General features: G+C 44.1%; 1 protein-coding gene across 2 annotated transcripts in view; it reads left to right on the forward strand.

The window, feature by feature from the left end:
- LOXHD1 (lipoxygenase homology PLAT domains 1) overlaps nt 1-18,740 on the forward strand; it is a 425,609-nt gene that overhangs the window by 364,899 nt on the left and 41,970 nt on the right. For both annotated transcript variants that reach the window (XM_077463060.1, XM_077463059.1), the window contains exons 40-43: nt 1,372-1,499; nt 4,338-4,455; nt 6,848-7,025; nt 7,312-7,497. In XM_077463060.1, the coding sequence (XP_077319186.1) occupies nt 1,372-1,499; nt 4,338-4,455; nt 6,848-7,025; nt 7,312-7,497 (610 nt within the window). The remainder of the gene's footprint in view (nt 1-1,371; nt 1,500-4,337; nt 4,456-6,847; nt 7,026-7,311; nt 7,498-18,740) is intronic.

Consider the following 18,740-nt stretch of genomic DNA (forward strand, 5'->3'; position numbering starts at 1 on the left):
AGTCCTCTCTGTAGTCATGGCCCCCCATCACAGTTCTCCCTGCAGTCATGGCCCCCCCATCACAGTCTTTCCTGCAGTCATGGCTCCCCATCACAGTCTTTCCTGCAGTCATAGCCCCCATCACAGTCTTCCCTGCAGTAATGCCGCCATCACATCACAGTCCTCCCTGCAGTCATTGCCCCATCACAGTACTCCCTGCAGTCATGGCCCCATCACAGTTTTCCCTGAAATCATGCCGCCATCACATCACAGTCTTCCCTGCAGTCATTGCCCCCCATCACAGTCTTCCCTGCAGTCATGGCCCCATCACATCACAGTCCTCCTTGCAGTCATGGCCTCCATCACAGTTTTCCCTGAAGTCATGGCCCCCATTACATCACAGTCCTCCCTGCAGTCATGGCCCCCATCACATAACAGTCCTCCCTGCATCAATGTCCCCATCACAGTCCTTAATGCAGTCATGCACCCACCCCCCTCCCCCCTCCCATCACAGTCCTCCCTGCAGTCATGTCTCTCCCCATCACATTCCTCCCTGCAGTCATGCCCCCATCACAGTCATGCCCTCATCACATCACAGTACTCCTTACAGTCATGCACCCACCCCCTCCCCCCTCCAATCACAGTTCTCCCTGCAGTCATATGTCTCCCCATCACATTCCTAACTTGAGGTCATGCCCCTATCATAGTCATGCCCTCATCACATCCCAGTACTCCCTACAGTTATGCACCCACCCCCTCCCCCATCCAATCACGAGTCTTCCCTGTACAGTGCCCATTTTTAATCTCTGCCTCCCCTGTGGCCTATGTATTCTCTCATGGCTCAGCAGAAGGTGAGCCCTGTCACAGACCGCAGAATAGTTAGCAGCCTGTGTGAATTCTGTCATGTCTCCTGACTGACCAGCTGCCAATGTCAGCCAATTAGCAAGGCAGGGGCAAGAGCAGCTGCAGATCCTGCCAAACCAACAGTAAGTGGTACAGTCATACCTCTTCAGGTCCTGCAAGGTACATTGGAGAAAAGGTGTATAATTCTCAGAATAGAACAAAGACAAGTCAGAAGGAATTTTGATACCTAGATATTTAAAGCAGTAGTAAACTGCACCAAAAAAAAAATGGCTCCCAGGCGGTTTAAGTCATAATGTGCTAGTATGCAGCCAACAGTCGACTGCATTTGTCCCCGAAATGTTATCTGCTAAAGGCCAAGGGACGCTTTCTGAGCGTTCCTTCTTGAGTCTCATACCATCCGTGCCACCCAAAATGACACACATATATATATATATATATATATATATATATATATATATATATATATATAAGGAATACTTTTAAGTGAATTTATTCTAATATAGAAGTGTTGTCTTTTGAATCTTTCAGGTTCTCCATGAAGTCACAGTGGTCACTGGCGATGTTCCTAATGGAGGTACCGATGCCAATATTTACATGATATGTTACGGGGCCAGTGGGAGCACCGATGACATGCTGTTGCCAAAATGTGGAGACAGGTATATGACTTAACTTAATTTAACAAAGCAGCTAAATCCCAGATGATAACAAATATATCATTGGAGGTGGTGGGTGACTAAAATGTGTCTGGGTTCATCTGTAGGCTGTAAAACCCAGGAAATAATTGAATTGACTTTCTCTAACAGACCATGGCCCAGCAAATATTGTGCCTATTTTATGGAAGCTGGGTTTCCTAGCACTATCCTGGCCCATTTCCCTCGTTGCTGCATTGGTATAATATAGCAATACCTCTCAGGATGTCACTTTTCATGCAGCTGCAGGTTGAGAAGCTACAAAGATGAGAAGACTATTCGGAAGGGGGATTATGTCCTTTTATTTGTCTGCTGATGTAACAGAAGGATATACTTGTGACTTTTCCTGGCTCAACACCACACCCAGGCTATTGTAGTGCATGGGCAGTGCCAGACAGGATGCTCTGTGTACCCATCAAAGGCTGTTAGATTGCCACCAGTGCTACTAGAAGCTATGCAGAGCTGATGAAGTTAGGCCAGGAAGAATAACTTTGCTAATGACAAAGACACAGTAATGCCGCGTACACACGACCGGACTTTTCGAGGGACTAGGTCCGACAGACTTTCGACGGAGTTCTGACAGAGTTCTGACAGAGTTCTGACGGACTTTCCGAATAAACGGACTTGGCCACACACAATCACACCAAAGTCCGACGGATTCGAACGTAATGACGTACAACCGGACTAGAGTAAGGAAGTTCATAGCCAGTAGCCAATAGCTGCCCTCGCGTCGGTTTTTGTCTGTCGGACTAGCATACACACGAGCGGATTTCTTGGTAGGAACTAGGTCCGGCGGAGTTCCGGCGGAAAAATTTGAAACATGTTCCATTTCTAAAGTCTGTCAGACTTTTGCAAATCAAAAGTCCGCTGCAGCCCACACACAATCGAATGGTCTGCCGGAATCGTTCCGTCGGACCTTTGATGTTGAAAAGTCCGGTTGTGTGTACGCGGCATTACAGAACTGGTCAGACTTGTGCTGAACGGCGTGGCAGTTACTCAGCTATATCAGTACAGAGCACTGCAGTGTAGGGGCAGAAAGCATTCAATGCCCTTCAGGTGGCGTTTTCATGCTGGAGGCATTCCCATGCAAACATACGGGGGAGTACAGGACTGTACAAAGACAAAAAAAACATGTGAGATGGGTCTTGGGCCTTCAAGCACACTGTACTGCAGATAAGTGACACTGCCTGGTCCAGGACCCACCACAGGCTGGACAATGAATGAACAGCAGCGATGGACTGCTTTAAAAAAAGACATATTACAAAAAGTAGCAAAGCACAAACTCTGTTTTACTATTTCCTAGGAACATGATAGATGCATACTGAGCAAGTGTATAATTTGAATGTCTAGATCAGGGATATGCAATTAGTGGACCTCCAGCTGTTGCAAAACTACAAGTCCCATCATGCCTCTTGCTGTCAGTCCCATCATGCTTGCGGCTGTCAGAGTCTTGCTATGCCTCATGGCAATTGTAGTTCTGCAACAGCTGGAGGTCCTCTAATTGCATATCCCTGGTCTAGACTATATGTGAATATTGTAGTATCAACAACCTGCTGCGCTTTAAAATTAATAAGTGCCTTACAATTAAATGAATTAACATACTGTACGTCCACAAACTTAGATCAAATTGTGAAGAAAAAGTAGACAGAAAATCCAAAGAAGAGCTTAGAAATAGTCCGTGCAATAAACAAAAATCCAACACCTACAGACTAGGTTCTTGTATTTATGAATCTAAATCAGCCTCATATGTGTATGTACAGAGTTAGGTCCATATACAGTACCTCACAAAAGTGAGTACACCCCTCACATTTTTGTAAATATTTTATTATATCTTTTCATGTGACAGCACTGAAGAAATAACACTTTGCAATGGTCAGGATCAGGTTCAAGGTCAGGATCAGGTTCAAGGTCAGATGCAGGCAGAAGTCGGTAATGTGCTGGCAGTGAGATGCCAAGTCAGGAGGAGGAAACGTAGTCAGAAATCCAAGTCGAGGTCGGTAACATAAGCAAGCAGCAGATATAACAGGCAGGGGAGATCCAAGAGAAGTGTCAGATGTAACCGGGCCAGGAGCAAGGTTAGCAGAACCAAGAACACAGGAACCAGAGCTGAAGACAATCCAGCACTGAGGTCAGGCAGAATCTCAGTTGAAATTGGCTGCTGGGCGCCAGAATCTTTGAATGCATGCGCAAGCCTACCTGTCTGCACGTATGCGCCATTGCTCAGCCAGGTGCGATTTCTAGTCCTTGCTCGTCTTGTTAGGCTTCTATGCTCATGTTCCTGCACATGCGCATAAGAGAGCATCTGCTTCACAGGATCCCTGACACTACCCTATGCATGAATTTGCTGCTGCTCATTTGCATTAAGGCTCCATGCACACTGGATTTTAAAATAACGTCCTAATATCGTCAGTAGCTTTGCAGTGAGTCTTTCAATGTTTTTTCAATAACGTTTATTAGCGTTTTTCTGCTTTTTTGCGTTTTTTTTTTCAATGGATCAAAAACGTTAAATGCTGGTGAGCCAAGTTTTTGAGCATTTATTGACGTTTATCAGCGTTTGGCCTTTTTTGTGGTCCTTCAGAAAACAGCCCATAAACTCCACTGCTGATAAATATCCAAAAACGTCCATGTGTGCAGGATAGAGGGGAGTTTATTGGCTGTTAAACAAAAAATCCCAAAAAAGGCAGTTTATGAGCTTCAATGTGCTTGGAGCCTAATTGTTTTTGCCATTTGCAAGGTATAATTGTTTGTTTATATGCGAATAATTGGTAGGTTTTCTTTAAACCTCATTGCCCATGTCACTTTCAGGTTTGAGAGAGGTCAAAGAGACACGTTTGTAATGGAAATTGCTGATATTGCCCCCTTCAAGAAGATGAGGGTCTGGATAGATGGGAAAGGGAGCCGTCCTGAGTGGTATCTCGATAAGGTAAAAAACGTTTTAATGCTTGCTGCGTTTACGTCAAAGTGAACTGACCCATGCAGCAGTTTATACTTTCCTTCCCTTCGCTTCTCCGGGAACAAGATGCCTTGTGTAAGATCCAAGTTGATCCCAATCAGAGCTTACACAGGGAATCTCCCTGACTCCATGTGACAGCGTTGGTGCCTGAACAGCCATTAAACAAGCACAGGCACTGTTGTGTGGGAGCAGGGGGGTGAGCACATGCTTCCTCATGCCCAAAAGTACAGAAGACTGAAGGTGTGGGGCAGGAGCAGGGAAGTGAAATATAAGCTGGTACCATTGGGGATAGATTGTCAGCTTCTGGTTGTAATTACCGGCTGAATTCCCATTGGGGAAATTTCCCCTCACTTGCTGTCCTTGTTCTAACCTTCCCCACTCCAAAACTTAAAGGACATCTAAACCCAAGAATAAAAAATGTAATGTCTTGCAGCTATTCATTTTCATTTTTCAAGCTTACAACATCAAGTACAGAAAAAAAAACCTTATCTTTCCAGAGGTGCTGTGTAGACATGTGCACACTGAAATATTTCGTTTCGGAATTTTGTTTTCGTCTGAAAAATACATTTATTTAGTTACTCCCGAAATTCGTTTTTATTTATTTTGTTAAAAAATGCATTCGTCCAAAAATCCGAAATAATTAAGGTCGAATCTGTCATTGAAGGCTTATGGTGTCTGTCGAATGTTCTAAGAAGATTCGATGGAGCAACTAAATTGTACGACGCCGCAATCGTACATTTCCGGTCTATAGTAGAATTCTAATGTTGTATGACACTAGTAATAATTATATTTATCAATTATTATTACTAGTCAACCAACATTAGAATTCTTCTATATTTGTCCATAAATGTCTGCTCACCGCGACTGCTTCGTCGAATCTTCATGTCATATCTTTTCTTTCTATGCCGAATAATCTTGGACTAATAGAGTTAGGTTAGGCACATTCAACCTTTTTTGCTATTGTCTCTATAATGTCGAATCTTTTCTCTCTATGTCAAATAATCTTGGACTAATAAAGCTAAGGTTAGGCACATTCGACCACAGGTTCGATGGACACAGATCGCTATTGTCAGCATCATGTCGAATCTCCTATCTATATCGAACTGTGTCACAACGAACACGAAAATTAAAGCATTTGTTTATGTCGGATCTTTCGGTTTTCGGGTTCTGCGTGTTCGTTATCGTTTGTTAAAACTGGAATAGAGAAGAAGACCTCTTTGTGGTTCAAATAAAGGGAGCAACCTGGGTGACAACCAAGGCTTCCTCCATAGATACAACTCCCATTCATTGTGAACAATAATTGTCATCTAAGGATAGGAAGGGTGGTGTTCCAAGAACTGCCAGAATTAGTGGAAAAAGATTAAAAGACAGCCACCACATCTGAGGATTGGTAACATTCAAGGAGCTATGCAGCGAAAAAAAGACATAAATGCAGTAATATGCAATAATGTTGTGAAACAATACCGTTTAAAAAAAGCAGTAATATGCGATAATATGGGATATTAATATTATAATATGTGAAACACCGTTTCATATATTACCGCATATTTTTTTTATGTTTTTTTTTTTATTACATAGTAGGTGAGGTCGAAAAAAGACACAAAGTCTATCAAGTCCAACCTATGTGTGTGATTATATGTCAGTGTTATCTTGTATATCCCTGTATGTTATAGTCGTTCAGGTGCTTATCTAATAGTTTCTTGAAACTATCAATACCCCCCTGCTGAGACCACCGCCTGTCGAAGAGAATTCTACATCCTTGCCGCTCTTATGCCGTGTACACACGGCCGGAGTTTTTGACAGCAAAGGTCCGACGAAACGAATCCGTCTGACAATTCGACCGTGTGTGGGCTTCTTCGGACCTTTGCTGTCGAAAAATCAGACCGACTTTAGATTCAGAACATGTTTCAAATCTTTCCGTCGGACTCGAATCCGGTCGAAAAAATCTGTCTGTCTGTATACTAGTCCGATGGACGAAAACCGACGCGAGGGCAGCTATTGGCTACTTGTTATGAACTTCCTTATTCTAGTCCGGTCGTACGTCATTACGGTCAAATCCATCGGACTTTGGTGTGATTGTGTATAGACAAGTCCATTTCGGCAGAACTCTGTCAGAACTCCGTCGAAAAGTCCTTCGGAGTTCAGTCCGACGAAAAGTCCGGTCGTGTGTACACGGCATTACAGTAAAGAACCCTCTACGTAGTTTAAGGTTAAACCTCTTTTCTTCTAATTTTAATGAGTGGCCACGAGTCTTGTTAGACTCCCTTCCGAGAAAAAGTTTTATCCCTATTGTGGGGTCGCCTGGTGAATCTTCTCCCAATGTGACCGTAACCCTCTGACATATGTCATGTGGTCTGGGCAGATTATACTGAAAAACATGAGTAATGAAGAAGAGACGGCATTCACCTATGGCGACTGGCTCTCAAAGACCAAAGGTGAGAAGAGGCAACTGTCCTGCGAGTTGGCGGCTGTAGTGGATGATGAGGAGATGGTTGATACCACCACATACATCATACAAGTGAAGACTAGCGACGTCACAGGTATGTTTGTGATTGGCTGCTTTGGGTATAAAAGAGGCAAGATACAGTACGTGCTCAGCGTTAGCTGGAACCTCAATGTATGAAAATTGGTCAAATTTATAAATTTGCCAAACTGTTGAAATGTATAGTCCCTGTACTGTACTGGATAAAGGGCAAAATATACAGTGCCATCCTTTTGTAACTAGCAATCCTGACCATTCAATGTTTTTGGTTTATTATTTAAAAGGAAGACAAAAACTTGTTTTTTGTTGTTTTTTTTTTGTCTTTTTTTTCTTTTTTATAACAGGTGGTGGTACTGATGCCAACGTTTTCATGACAATCTTTGGAGAGAACGGTGACAGTGGGACACTTGCGATGAAGCAGTCGAATAACAACAACAAGTTTGAGAAAAATCAAATGGACTCTTTCCGCTTTCCAGATATGCTAAGCCTGGGCGACCTCTGCAAAGTGCGCGTGTGGCATGACAACTCTGGTGAGTAGTTTGGGGATTATTACTGAGGGGCACGCATGTCAGCCATTGGAATACATAGGGTTGCAGGTAGAAAACATTTATTAAAGTGGTGTTGCCACCAAAAAAATAAAAGTGCTTAAAATTCGTAAAAAAAAATAAAAAAAAAATAATTGGCAAAAAAAAAATTTTTTACTCACCTCTAAATACCGGTTGCTAGGGGGTCCCTCGTAATCTGCCTTCCTCATTGCCCAGGCTGGTGACATCACTTCCCCTCGCGCCGCACATTCACCTGGGACCTGTCATGTGTCCCAGGTGACTGTACGGCGTATCACGGTGCCCTGCGCCGCTCGCGCATGCGCAGTGGGTGCCCTGCTGTGAAGCCACAGCCGGGTACCCACAGTATGCATGACGGCGCCGCGAGCGGAGCGGGGAGCGAGGGGGGGGGCTTCGTTCCCCCGCATCGCTGGACCCTGGGGCAGGTAAGTGTCCGATTATTAAAAGCCAGCAGCTGCAGTATTTGTAGCTGCTGACTTTTAATTTTTTTTTTTTAGGGGGTACCCCACTTTAAGGTTGCAAAACTCCAAGGTGAATTCAAGATTCTAAAAGGTGAATTCCAGCCTTGCACAATTGTACAGGCTCCTCTCCTGCGCTGAAATGCTTATTCTGATTTTACTGCACAGTATGAGCTTCTCACACAAAGGTGAGCTCGACCAGTCACAATACGGATGGTCAGTTTCCTCCTGGATGCCAGTACATGCATTACAGCAGTATGTTCAGTCTCGACCTTTTGGCTAATATCAAGTGTAGTATCTGTTCTTCTCAGTGCTCCAGTGGAGGCGCTGTGCTACTAACCTGACTGGGCGTTGGGTGGTGGCTATGCAAATACGCTGGTGTAATGGGGAACTGGAAGGTTAATATCGTCGGGAACCGAAACCTGAGCACCTGAACATAATTGGGGGCCGGGAGTAGAGATGTGCATCTTCACTGGTCTCATGATTTGATTAGATTACAATTATCTGGTCAACGATTCAATACGATTCGATTCCGCGATGCATCACGATTACTGACGATGGTTTCCATCAAAAAAAAATTCAAACATTTAGGAGAATTAATTTTTTTACATTTTATCTGCTTTTAAAAAAAATAAATAATAAAGGACACTCCTTGCATATAGCCGGACAAGGACTTGGAAGAGTCCAGGATATGAGGGAGGGGTAGGAACTGCAGAATGGAAGAATCAATGAATAAGAAAGGAAGAATGGAAGAGTCTGGGGATGAAATAATTTGTGGATAGAGAATGGAAGGCCAGAGGAGTCTGGAGATAGAAACTGAAGGATGGAAGAGTCTGGGGATGGAGATGGAGGATGCCATGGATAGAAACAGAAGGATGGAAGAGGCTGGGGATGGAGATGGAGGAATCCATGGATAGAAACAGAATTATGGGAGAGTTCAAAGATAAAAATGGTGGTTGGTGGGGGGGGGGGGGGACTGAAGTAATAGAAGAATCAAAGGGAGGATGTTAAGATGGTCATCACGGAGTCCTGTAGGTGAAGAACATCAGAGGTAGAGGATCCCCTGTGCTGCGTACATGGCAGGGTTTGGGGGGTGATGGTCTCCTCCTGGAGTCCAAGGTTGGGGATGTCATTGTGCTTTATGTGTAAACATATTTTATTAAAGTGGAATTCCACCCAAATGTGAAACTTCCACGTTAAGGAGTCCTGACCCCCATACATGCCACAACTCCTCCCTGCAATCTTCTGGGACATGTCACAGGTCTTAGAAGATTGCTCGGCTATGCAGGACAGCGCAGTGAGACATGCGCACCCGGCCATGGATGCCCACAGTGGTATTGCCAGCGCCGTGGACAGGCGGGGGGAGAGTAGGGAGGGTTTTTTGTCTACCAAGCCTCAGGGCCTAGGCTAATGCACAATTCGGCACGGCCACTTTTTTATTTTTATTTATTTTTCCTCACTGTTTGTCACTTTTAACTTTTGTGTGTGTTTTTTCACTAGATTAAGGGAGTGAGTCCTCGGGCTTACCCTGACGTCTAGGGGTAGGATGTGTGGCCTTCTGGATCCTTCCTGCCCTGCCTCTGGGAGGTCTCTCTTCGGGAGAGCTCCCCTGACCTAGTATCCGGGGATGGCCTTGGCTGTCCTAGAAGAATGGTGGTCTGCCAGGTCTTCTGGCTAGGCAGACCATGTTCAACCTGTCTGTCAGGAGCCTTGCATTCTGGGTGTCAGGGTACTTATCCTACTCTATCGGGGGTGGACAAAAGCACACCCTTAAGTGCACTTTTTGTGTGTGTGTTCACATGCACATTTTGTGTACACTTACGTTTTTTTCGTTATAGGATTTTTGCACCACCGCGGATCTTAAAAAAGAAAGAAAAAATGGTACAGGCTTGTGCAGCACCCAGAGCAAGGATGCAAAGCTGTATCCCTCTCCTCCACTGCTATTGCATGCTGTATAATGGGCATTATCTGCCCCCCTGCTCCAGTTGCCCATGGTAGACTTTAAGTGTGCACATGCATGGTAAATCTCTTGCTTTCTGGCATCTAGAAGGTAGTTGTGCATGCATGGTATGATTTTTGGGTCAACTATGGATGGATGGGGTGGAGAGTTTATCTCAGAACACACTGTGACAGTAGCAGTCAGAGCAGACATGAAGTCACAGCCCATTGGTTGCCAGCCACTGATATGGAGTGTATGTGTAGTGAGGGGATACCCTGCCTCCCACTACGTCTGGGGCCGGTTCCCCCCCTGCCCATCCCTGGCCCTGAATATATCTCTCAATAGATAAGTGTCATGGCAGTGTTAAAAACTGTCACACATAACAGAGACCTTGCATTAGACATGTGCAGAACGAAAAAAAAAAATTGTTTTGTTTAGATTTGTTAATTACATACCGTATATACTCGAGTATAGGCCGACCCGAATATAAGCCGAGGCCCCCAATTTACCCCCAAAAAACTGGAAAACTTATTGACTCGTGTATAAGCCGAGGGTGAGACATGGCTGTCCATCCCTGTGTGTCCGTCCATCCCTGTGTGTGTGTCCATCCATCCATCCATCCATCCATCCCTGTGTGTGTGTCCGTCCATCCATCCCTGTGTGTGTATCCATCCATCCATCCATCCCTGTGTGTGTGTGTGTGTGTGTGTGTGTGTATTCATCCATCCATCCATCCCTGTGTGTGTGTGTGTGTGTGTGTGTGTATCCATCCATCCATCCATCCATCCCTGTGTGTGTGTGTGTGTGTGTGTGTGTGTGTGTGTGTGTGTGTGTGTGTGTGTGTGTGTGTGTGTGTCCGTGCAGCCTTGTGTGTGTGTCCAGCCTACCTGTGTCCCAAGCCTCCGTCCCGAGCCGCCGTCGTCCCGAGCCTCCTCCGTCCCGTGCCTCCTCCGTCCCGTGCCTCCTCCGTCCCGTGCCTCCTCCGTCCCGTGTCGTGCCGATGGATCGCCGCTCCAGGATCGCCGCTCTTCTCGGCGGCCATTCTACAATTCAAAAGCCGCGCCTCCGCCTCCGCCTGTGATAGGCGGAACACTCAATTTCCCAGCAGCCTGTGTTCCGCCTATCACGGACATCCTCTCATACTCGTCCGTAGTATGAGAATGAGCGGATGTCCGTGATAGGCGGAACACTGACTGCTGGGAAATTCAGTGTTCCGCCTATCACAGGCGGAGGCGGAGAAGGAGGCGCGGCTTTTGAATTTTAATGTCCGCCGTCTGTCTGCTCGATACGCTGATCGAGCAGTCAGACAGCGGTGACTCGAGTATAAGCCGAGGGGGCACTTTCAGCCTCAAAAAAGAGGCTGAAAATCTCGGCTTATACTCGAGTATATACGGTAAGTTAGTTTAGTTAAATTTGTTTAATTAATTTTTGGAAATCGTTTTGTTTATTCAAATTTTTCAAATTCCATTCGATTTGCATTCCATTCAAATTGCATTTGAATATAATTCCATTCTAAATTGAATTTATTGTATCCGAAATTTGAATTTTGGAAGATGGTTATATTCTTTCTATTCCATTCTATTCTATTGTTTTTTCCTAATCTATTCTTTTATTTTCTGTTCTTTTATTTTCTTTTATATTGTATTCTATTCAAATTTGAATTTATTCTATTTGAAATTTGCATTTTGGAAAACAGTTATATTCTTTATATTCTAATCTATTTTATTCTTTTCTTTTCTATTCTAGTCAATTCTATTCTATTCTAATTTTTTATTCTATTTTTTTTATTCTATTTTCTATTCTAATCTATTCTTTTCTATTATATTCAAATTTGAATTTATTTTATTCAAATTAAAATGTATTCTATTTGAAGTTCGAATTTCCAAAGATGGTTATATTCTTTCTATTTTATACTATTCTATTTTTATTCTATTCTATTCCTTTTTTTTCGTCTCTATTTTATTTTGTTCTTTTATTTTCTATCCGATTTTGTTCTATTTTACTCTGTTCTTTATTTTCTATTCTATCCTTTTGTTTTAAATTCTATTATTTTTTTTGTATTCTGTTCTCTTTTACTCTGTTATAGTCTATTCTTTGATTTTCAATTCTATTATATTTACTATTCTATTCCTTTATTTTATATTTTATTTTATTCTCTTCGTGAATTTGAATTTGATTAGAAAACAATTTGAATTTCGTTCGAAATTTTGATTCATTATGTTGGATTTGTTTTAATTCGTTACTCTTGTAATTCGGAAATTTGAATACATCCGAATTCCTGAATAATGAAAAATTTGTCCGAATTTCAATTCGTAACTAAACGAATTGCACATGTGATACTTTGCATCTTTTTTCTTAAAAGCTGGAGTCACAGTGTTCGATGTGCACCAGCAAAACTTTCCAAAATGCACTAAACAGTAATTCTCAACATGGAATATGCATACCTTAACCACTTACCGACAAGCCGCCGCAGTTTTACAGCAGCAGAATGGCACGGCTGGGCGAAATGACGTTATGTTACGTCGCTTTTCCCTGTGGCCACTAGGGGCACGCGCGCCCGCTGCTCTCCCCCGGAGCCGATGTGAGTGCCCGGCGGTCATGATCACCGCCGGGCTCCTGCGATCGCTGCTGACACACCGGGAACCGGGATCTGTGTGTGTAAACATACTCATACAGTGTATGAACAACGATCTGTCATCTCCCCTGCACAGTCCCCTCCCACCTTCAGTTAGAACACACACTAGGTAACACAATTAACCCCTTTATCGCCCCCTAGTGTTAACCCTTTCCCTGCCACTGTTATTTACACAGTAATCAGTGCATTTTTATAGCACCGATTGCTGTATAAATGTCAACGGTCCCAAAAAGGTGTCAAAAGTGTCCGATGTGTCCGCCATGATGTCACAGTCCCGATAAAAATCACAGATCGCCACCATTACTAGTAAAGAAATAATAATAGGAAGAGGGAGATTAGGAAGACTGCCTAGCAACAGCGGATCCAGGTCCTGTCTGGGGAGAGGAGACTGATCGTGTGTTCCCAGTACAGAGGAACACTGATCGGTCTCCTCTCCTTGTGAGTCCCCTCCCCCCACAGTTAGAATCACTCCCTATGCCCAATATCACTCCTAAATGAGGATACTAAACTGTTTGCTAAGGTATTAGCAAATAGAATGAAAAAAGTAATGAATATACTAGTACATCCGGATCAGACTGGGTTTATTCCCGGGAGAGAGGGAAAGCACAATGGGGTGAGAACCTTATTGATTCTATCTCAAAGGAAGAAGACGGAACCCCTGGCGCTACTATTGTCAACAGATGCCCAAAAGGCCTTTGATAGAGTCGATTGGGGATTTATGTTCCAGACAATGGAGAAAATGGGCATTGGCCCTAGGATGGCCAAATGGATTAAAATGATGTATGATCACCCGACAGCGACTGTAAACATCAACGGGTTGCCCTCCTCTTCCTTTGAGATGGAAAATGGGACCAGACAGGGATGCCCACTGTCTCCTCTTCTTTTTGTGCTCTCGTTGGAACCCCTACTCGCGACAATCAGAAACAACTCGGAAATAAGCGGAATTAAGGCAGGGCAAGAGGAACATAAACTTGCAGCATATGCAGATGACGTATTGTTCTATATAAGTAATCCGGTAGATTCTCTGCCCAAGATAACAAAGGCCCTGGATGAGTACGGGAAACTATCAAACTTCAAAATCAACCAAACAAAATCTGAAATCCTCAATATAAATGTAGGTGTGATGGAAGTACAACTAATCCAAGAACAAAGTAAATTTAAATGGACAAAAGATTTGAAATACCTGGGAGTAAAATTGGCAAATACTCTGGATAAGATATACCGCTTAAATTTTATCCCTCTATTAACCACTTTCAGACCGGACCATTTTGCTGGTAAATGACCAGAGGTCTTTTTACACTTTGGCACTGCGCTGCTTTAACTGGTAATTGCGCGGTCATGCAATGTTGTACCCAAACAAAATTTGCGTCCTTTTCTTCCCACAAATAGAGCTTTCTTTTGATGGTATTTGATTGCCTCTGCGATTTTTATTTTTTGCGATATAAACGTAAAAAGACCGCAAATTTTGAAAAAAAATGATATTTTCTACTTTTTGTTATTAGAAAAATCCAATAAACTCAATTTTAGTCATACATTTAGGCCAAAATGTATTCAGCCACATGTCTTTGGTAAAAAAAAAGTCAATAATTGTATATTTATTGGTTTGCGCAAAAGTTGTCACATCTACAAACTAAGGTACGTTTTCTGGAATTTACGCAGCTTTTAGTTTACGACTGCCTATCTCATTTCTTGAGGTGCTAAAATGGCAGGGCAGTACAAAACCCCCCCAAATGACCCCATTTTGGAAAGTAGACCCCCTAAGGAAATTGATAAGAGGCATGTTGAGCCCATTGAATATTTTATTTTTTTGCCTCAAGCGATTGAATAATGACAAAAAAAAAAATTTTTTTTTTTTTTACACAAAGTTGTCACTAAATGATATATTGCTCACACATGCTATGGGCGTATGTGAAATGACACCCCAAAATAAATTCTGCTGCTTCTCCTGAGTATGGGGATACCACATATGTGGGACTTTTTGGGAGCCTAGCCGCGTACGGGGCCCCGAAAACCAAGCACCGCCTTCAGGCTTTCTAAGGGCGTAAATTTTTGAGTTCACTTCTCACTACCTATTACAGTTTTGAAGGCCATAAAATGCCAAGATGGCACAAAACCCCCACAAATGACCCCATTTTAGAAAGTAGACACCCCAAGCTATTTGCTGAGAGGCATGTTGAGTTCATGGAATATTTTATATTTTGCCACAAGTTGCGGGAAAATTACAAACTTTTTTTTTTTTTTTTTTTTTTTAACAAAGTTGTCACTAAATGATATATTGCTCATGCATGCCATGGGCATATGTGAAATGACACCCCAAAATAAATTCTGCTGCTTCTCCTGAGTACGGGGATACCACATATGTGGGACTTTTTGGGAGCCTAGCCGCGTACGGGGCCCCGAAAACCAAGCACCGCCTTCAGGCTTTCTAAGGGCGTAATTTTTTGATTTCACTCCTCACTACCTATTACAGTTTTGAAGGCCATAAAATGCCAAGATGGCACAAAACCCCCACAAATGACCCCATTTTAGAAAGTAGACACCCCAAGCTATTTGCTGAGAGGCATGTTGAGTCCATGGAATATTTTATATTTTGCCACAAGTTGCGGGAAAATTACAAACTTTTTTTTTTTTTTTTTTTTTTTCACAAAGTTGTCACTAAATGATATATTGCTCACGCATGCCATGGGCATATGTGAAATGACACCCCAAAATAAATTCTGCTGCTTCTCCTGAGTATGGGGATACCACATATGTGGGACTTTTTGGGAGCCTAGCCGCGTACGGGGCCCCGAAAACCAAGCACCGCCTTCAGGCTTTCTAAGGGCGTTACAGTTTTGAAGGCCATAAAATGCCAAGATGGCACAAACCCCCCCCAAATGACCCCATTTTGGAAAGTAGACACCCCTAAATTTAGGGGTACACTAGTGAGACTAGGTAATAAATGGCGGGTGCCCTGAAACTATAAAAAAATAACTAACCAACCAGCGTCACCTGTAACAGTTATATGGTGATCACTGGTGAAAGGGTTAACTAGGGGGCAATTAGGGGGCTTTATGCGGTAGTATATGGGGGTCCCTGGCGCTATAAAAAGCTGCAGCGAACCTAAATACCTACCTGCCTAACTAGCGTCACCTGTGACACTAATACAGCGATCAGAAAAACGATCGCTTATTAGGCTGGGTTCACACTGGAGCGATGCGGGAACGCCACGAATGCGCGGCGGGTTCCCGCATCGCATGCCTCCCGGCGGCAGTTCACACTGCCCTATGCGAACTGCTGGGAGTGTCAGTGAAATGTTACTGACACCCCCAGATCAGTTCGCATATCGCAGTGCGATCTGCAAACTCGGATCGCATGGTGTGAACACCCATGCGATCCGATTCTGCTGCGGGCCAAAAAAAGGGTCCCGTGCGAATTTGCGGCGGGTGCGGCGGGTGCGGCGAATGGCTGAACTCGAATCGCACAGAGATCGGATGTGATTTGCACTGCAGTGCGGTGCGAATCACATCCGTTCTCATAAACCGCTGCAATGTGAACCCAGCCTTAGTGACACTGGCGACGGGGGGTGATCACGGGGTTAAACCTTTATTGGGGGGGTTAGGGGGGTACCTTAGAACTAAAGGGGGCTAACCCTAACTGCCCTAACAGTTATTAGTCACAAATGACACCCGCCGGGTGATCAGGGGGTTAAACCTTTATTAGGTAATAAATGGCGGGTGCCCTGAAACTATAAAAAAATAACTAACCAACCAGCGCCACCTGTAACAGTTATATGGTGATCACTGGTGAAAGGGTTAACTAGGGGGCAATCAGGGGGCTTTATGCGGTAGTATATGGGGGTCCCTGGCGCTATAAAAAGCTGCGGCGAACCTAAATACCTACCTGCCTAACTAGCGTCACCTGTGACACTAATACGGCGATCAGAAAAATGATCGCTTATTAGGCTGGGTTCACACTGGAGCGATGCGGAAACGCCGCGAATCCGCGGCGGGTTCCCGCATCGCATGCCTCCCGGCGGCAGTTCACACTGCCCTATGCGAACTGCTGGGAGTGTCAGTGAAATGTTACTGACACCCCCAGATCAGTTCGCATATCGCAGTGCGATCTGCAAACTCGGATCGCATGGTGTGAACACCCATGCGATCCGATTCTGCTGCGGGCCAAAAAAAGGGTCCCGTGCGAATTTGCGGCGGGTGCGGCGGGTGTGGCGGGTGCGGCGGGTGCGGCGAATGGCTGAACTCGAATCGCACAGAGATCGGATGTGATTTGCACTGCAGTGCGGTGCGAATCACATTCGTTCTCATAAACCGCTGCAATGTGAACCCAGCCTTAGTGACACTGGCGACGGGGGGTGATCACGGGGTTAAACCTTTATTGGGGGGGTTAGGGGGGTACATTAGAACTAAAGGGGGCTAACTCTAACTGCCCTAACAGTTATTACAGTCACAAATGACACCAATGCAAAAAAAAAAAAAAAAAAAAAAAAAAAATGACATTGGTGTCACTGTGACTGGGGGGCAGGGGTAATTGGGGGGGTGATCGGGGGGTAAAGGGGGGGTGTGAGTGTGCCTGGCATGTTCTACTGTGTGTGTGAGTGTTGGTGCAACTTACTGATCCGCTCTCCTCCGTGTCAGAACGAAAAATACCGACACGGAGGAGAGAATACATCACTTCCTCTCCTGTGTTTACATTACAGGAGAGGAAGTGATGTCACCGGGGATTTCTATTCGTCGGGAGCGATCGCGAGGGGGTGGCCATGAATGAATGGCCGTCCCCTCGTCCGGGATCGCTCCCGTACGAATACCGACCGCCGCAGGCACCGGGCGGGGGCCCGATCGGGCCCCCGACCCGCGGGAGGCAAGGGACGTACATGTATGTCCTTATGCCTGCCCGTGCCATTGTACCGACGTACATCGGCGTGCGGCGGTCGGCAACTGGTTAAATGAAATAAAAACTGAACTCAGAAGAGCAAGTAATAGACCGATCTCTTGGATAGGCCGAATAAATGTGTTTAAAATGTTTATTCTTCCAAAAATTGTATATAAATTCCAGATGTTGCCAGTTGAAATTCCACCCAGCTATTTCAAAAAATTAAAATCAATAATGAGTAAATATATATGGAACAATAAAAAACCTAGGATCTCCCATGGAGTATTAAAACAAGAAAAAGGGAGGGGAGGATTAGCGGTCCCTGATTTACAATATTACTATCAGGCGGTAGTCTTATCAAGAATTGTCGAAATGGGTAAAAGGGAAAAAAAAAGGAAAAAAGATGGGTTAATTTAGAATATATATACAGTAAAGCACAATTAAATAAGATAATATGGAATCCCCCAAAATACAGGGCACTAGATATAGACACAAATAAGATAACACAGATTGCACTGAAGATATGGGATAAGGAGTATAAAAGATTAAATGGACACTATAATTCACCACTGATAACTTTAAAAGACAATGAATACTTCCCACCGGGTAGAGGGGTGATAGGAGGGAACTGGATAAGACTAGAGGGGTCACAAATAAAAGATATAATTAAAAAAGGGAAACTTCTTTCACATGAAGAATTAGTGCACATGGGATACATGAGAAGGGATAGATGGCGATATCTCCAGCTGACCCGTTTCATAGAAAAACTACCCCAGCCGATTAGATCTGAAGAGGAATTGACAGGGGTGGAACAACTTTGTACGGCTGACAGAACAAAGGGCATAATATCAAAGCTATATGGGCTATTGATGCGGACCAGCTGGAAAGATAACGCCGCCATATATAAACAAATGGGAAAGGGAATTGGGGTCACAAAAAGGTAAAGAAACAATAAATAAAATATTGAAAATGACACACTGCTCGGCAAGGGATAATAAAACAGCTGAGATGAACTACAAACTTATCTCCCGATGGTATAACACGCCGGATAAGGTATCTAAATACCAACAAGGCGGGACCGCCGAGTGTTGGCGGGGCTGTGGAAAAACAGGTACCATGACACATATTTGGTGGGAGTGTGCCAAAATTAAGTCATATTGGGAAAAGATCCTCCAAATGATCAAGGAAATAACTCAAACAGCATTGAAACCAGACCCCTGGATAGTACTTTTTCACGGCACGGAGGGCGGGGTTAAACAATATCAGGATACAATCATCCCGCATCTATTAAACGCTGCGAAAAAACTGA

Source organism: Lithobates pipiens, unplaced genomic scaffold (genome assembly GCF_037356315.1).
Source record: "Lithobates pipiens isolate NorthernLeopardFrog02 unplaced genomic scaffold, aLitPip1_a1.2 Scaffold_3, whole genome shotgun sequence".
NCBI lineage: Eukaryota > Metazoa > Chordata > Amphibia > Anura > Ranidae > Lithobates > Lithobates pipiens.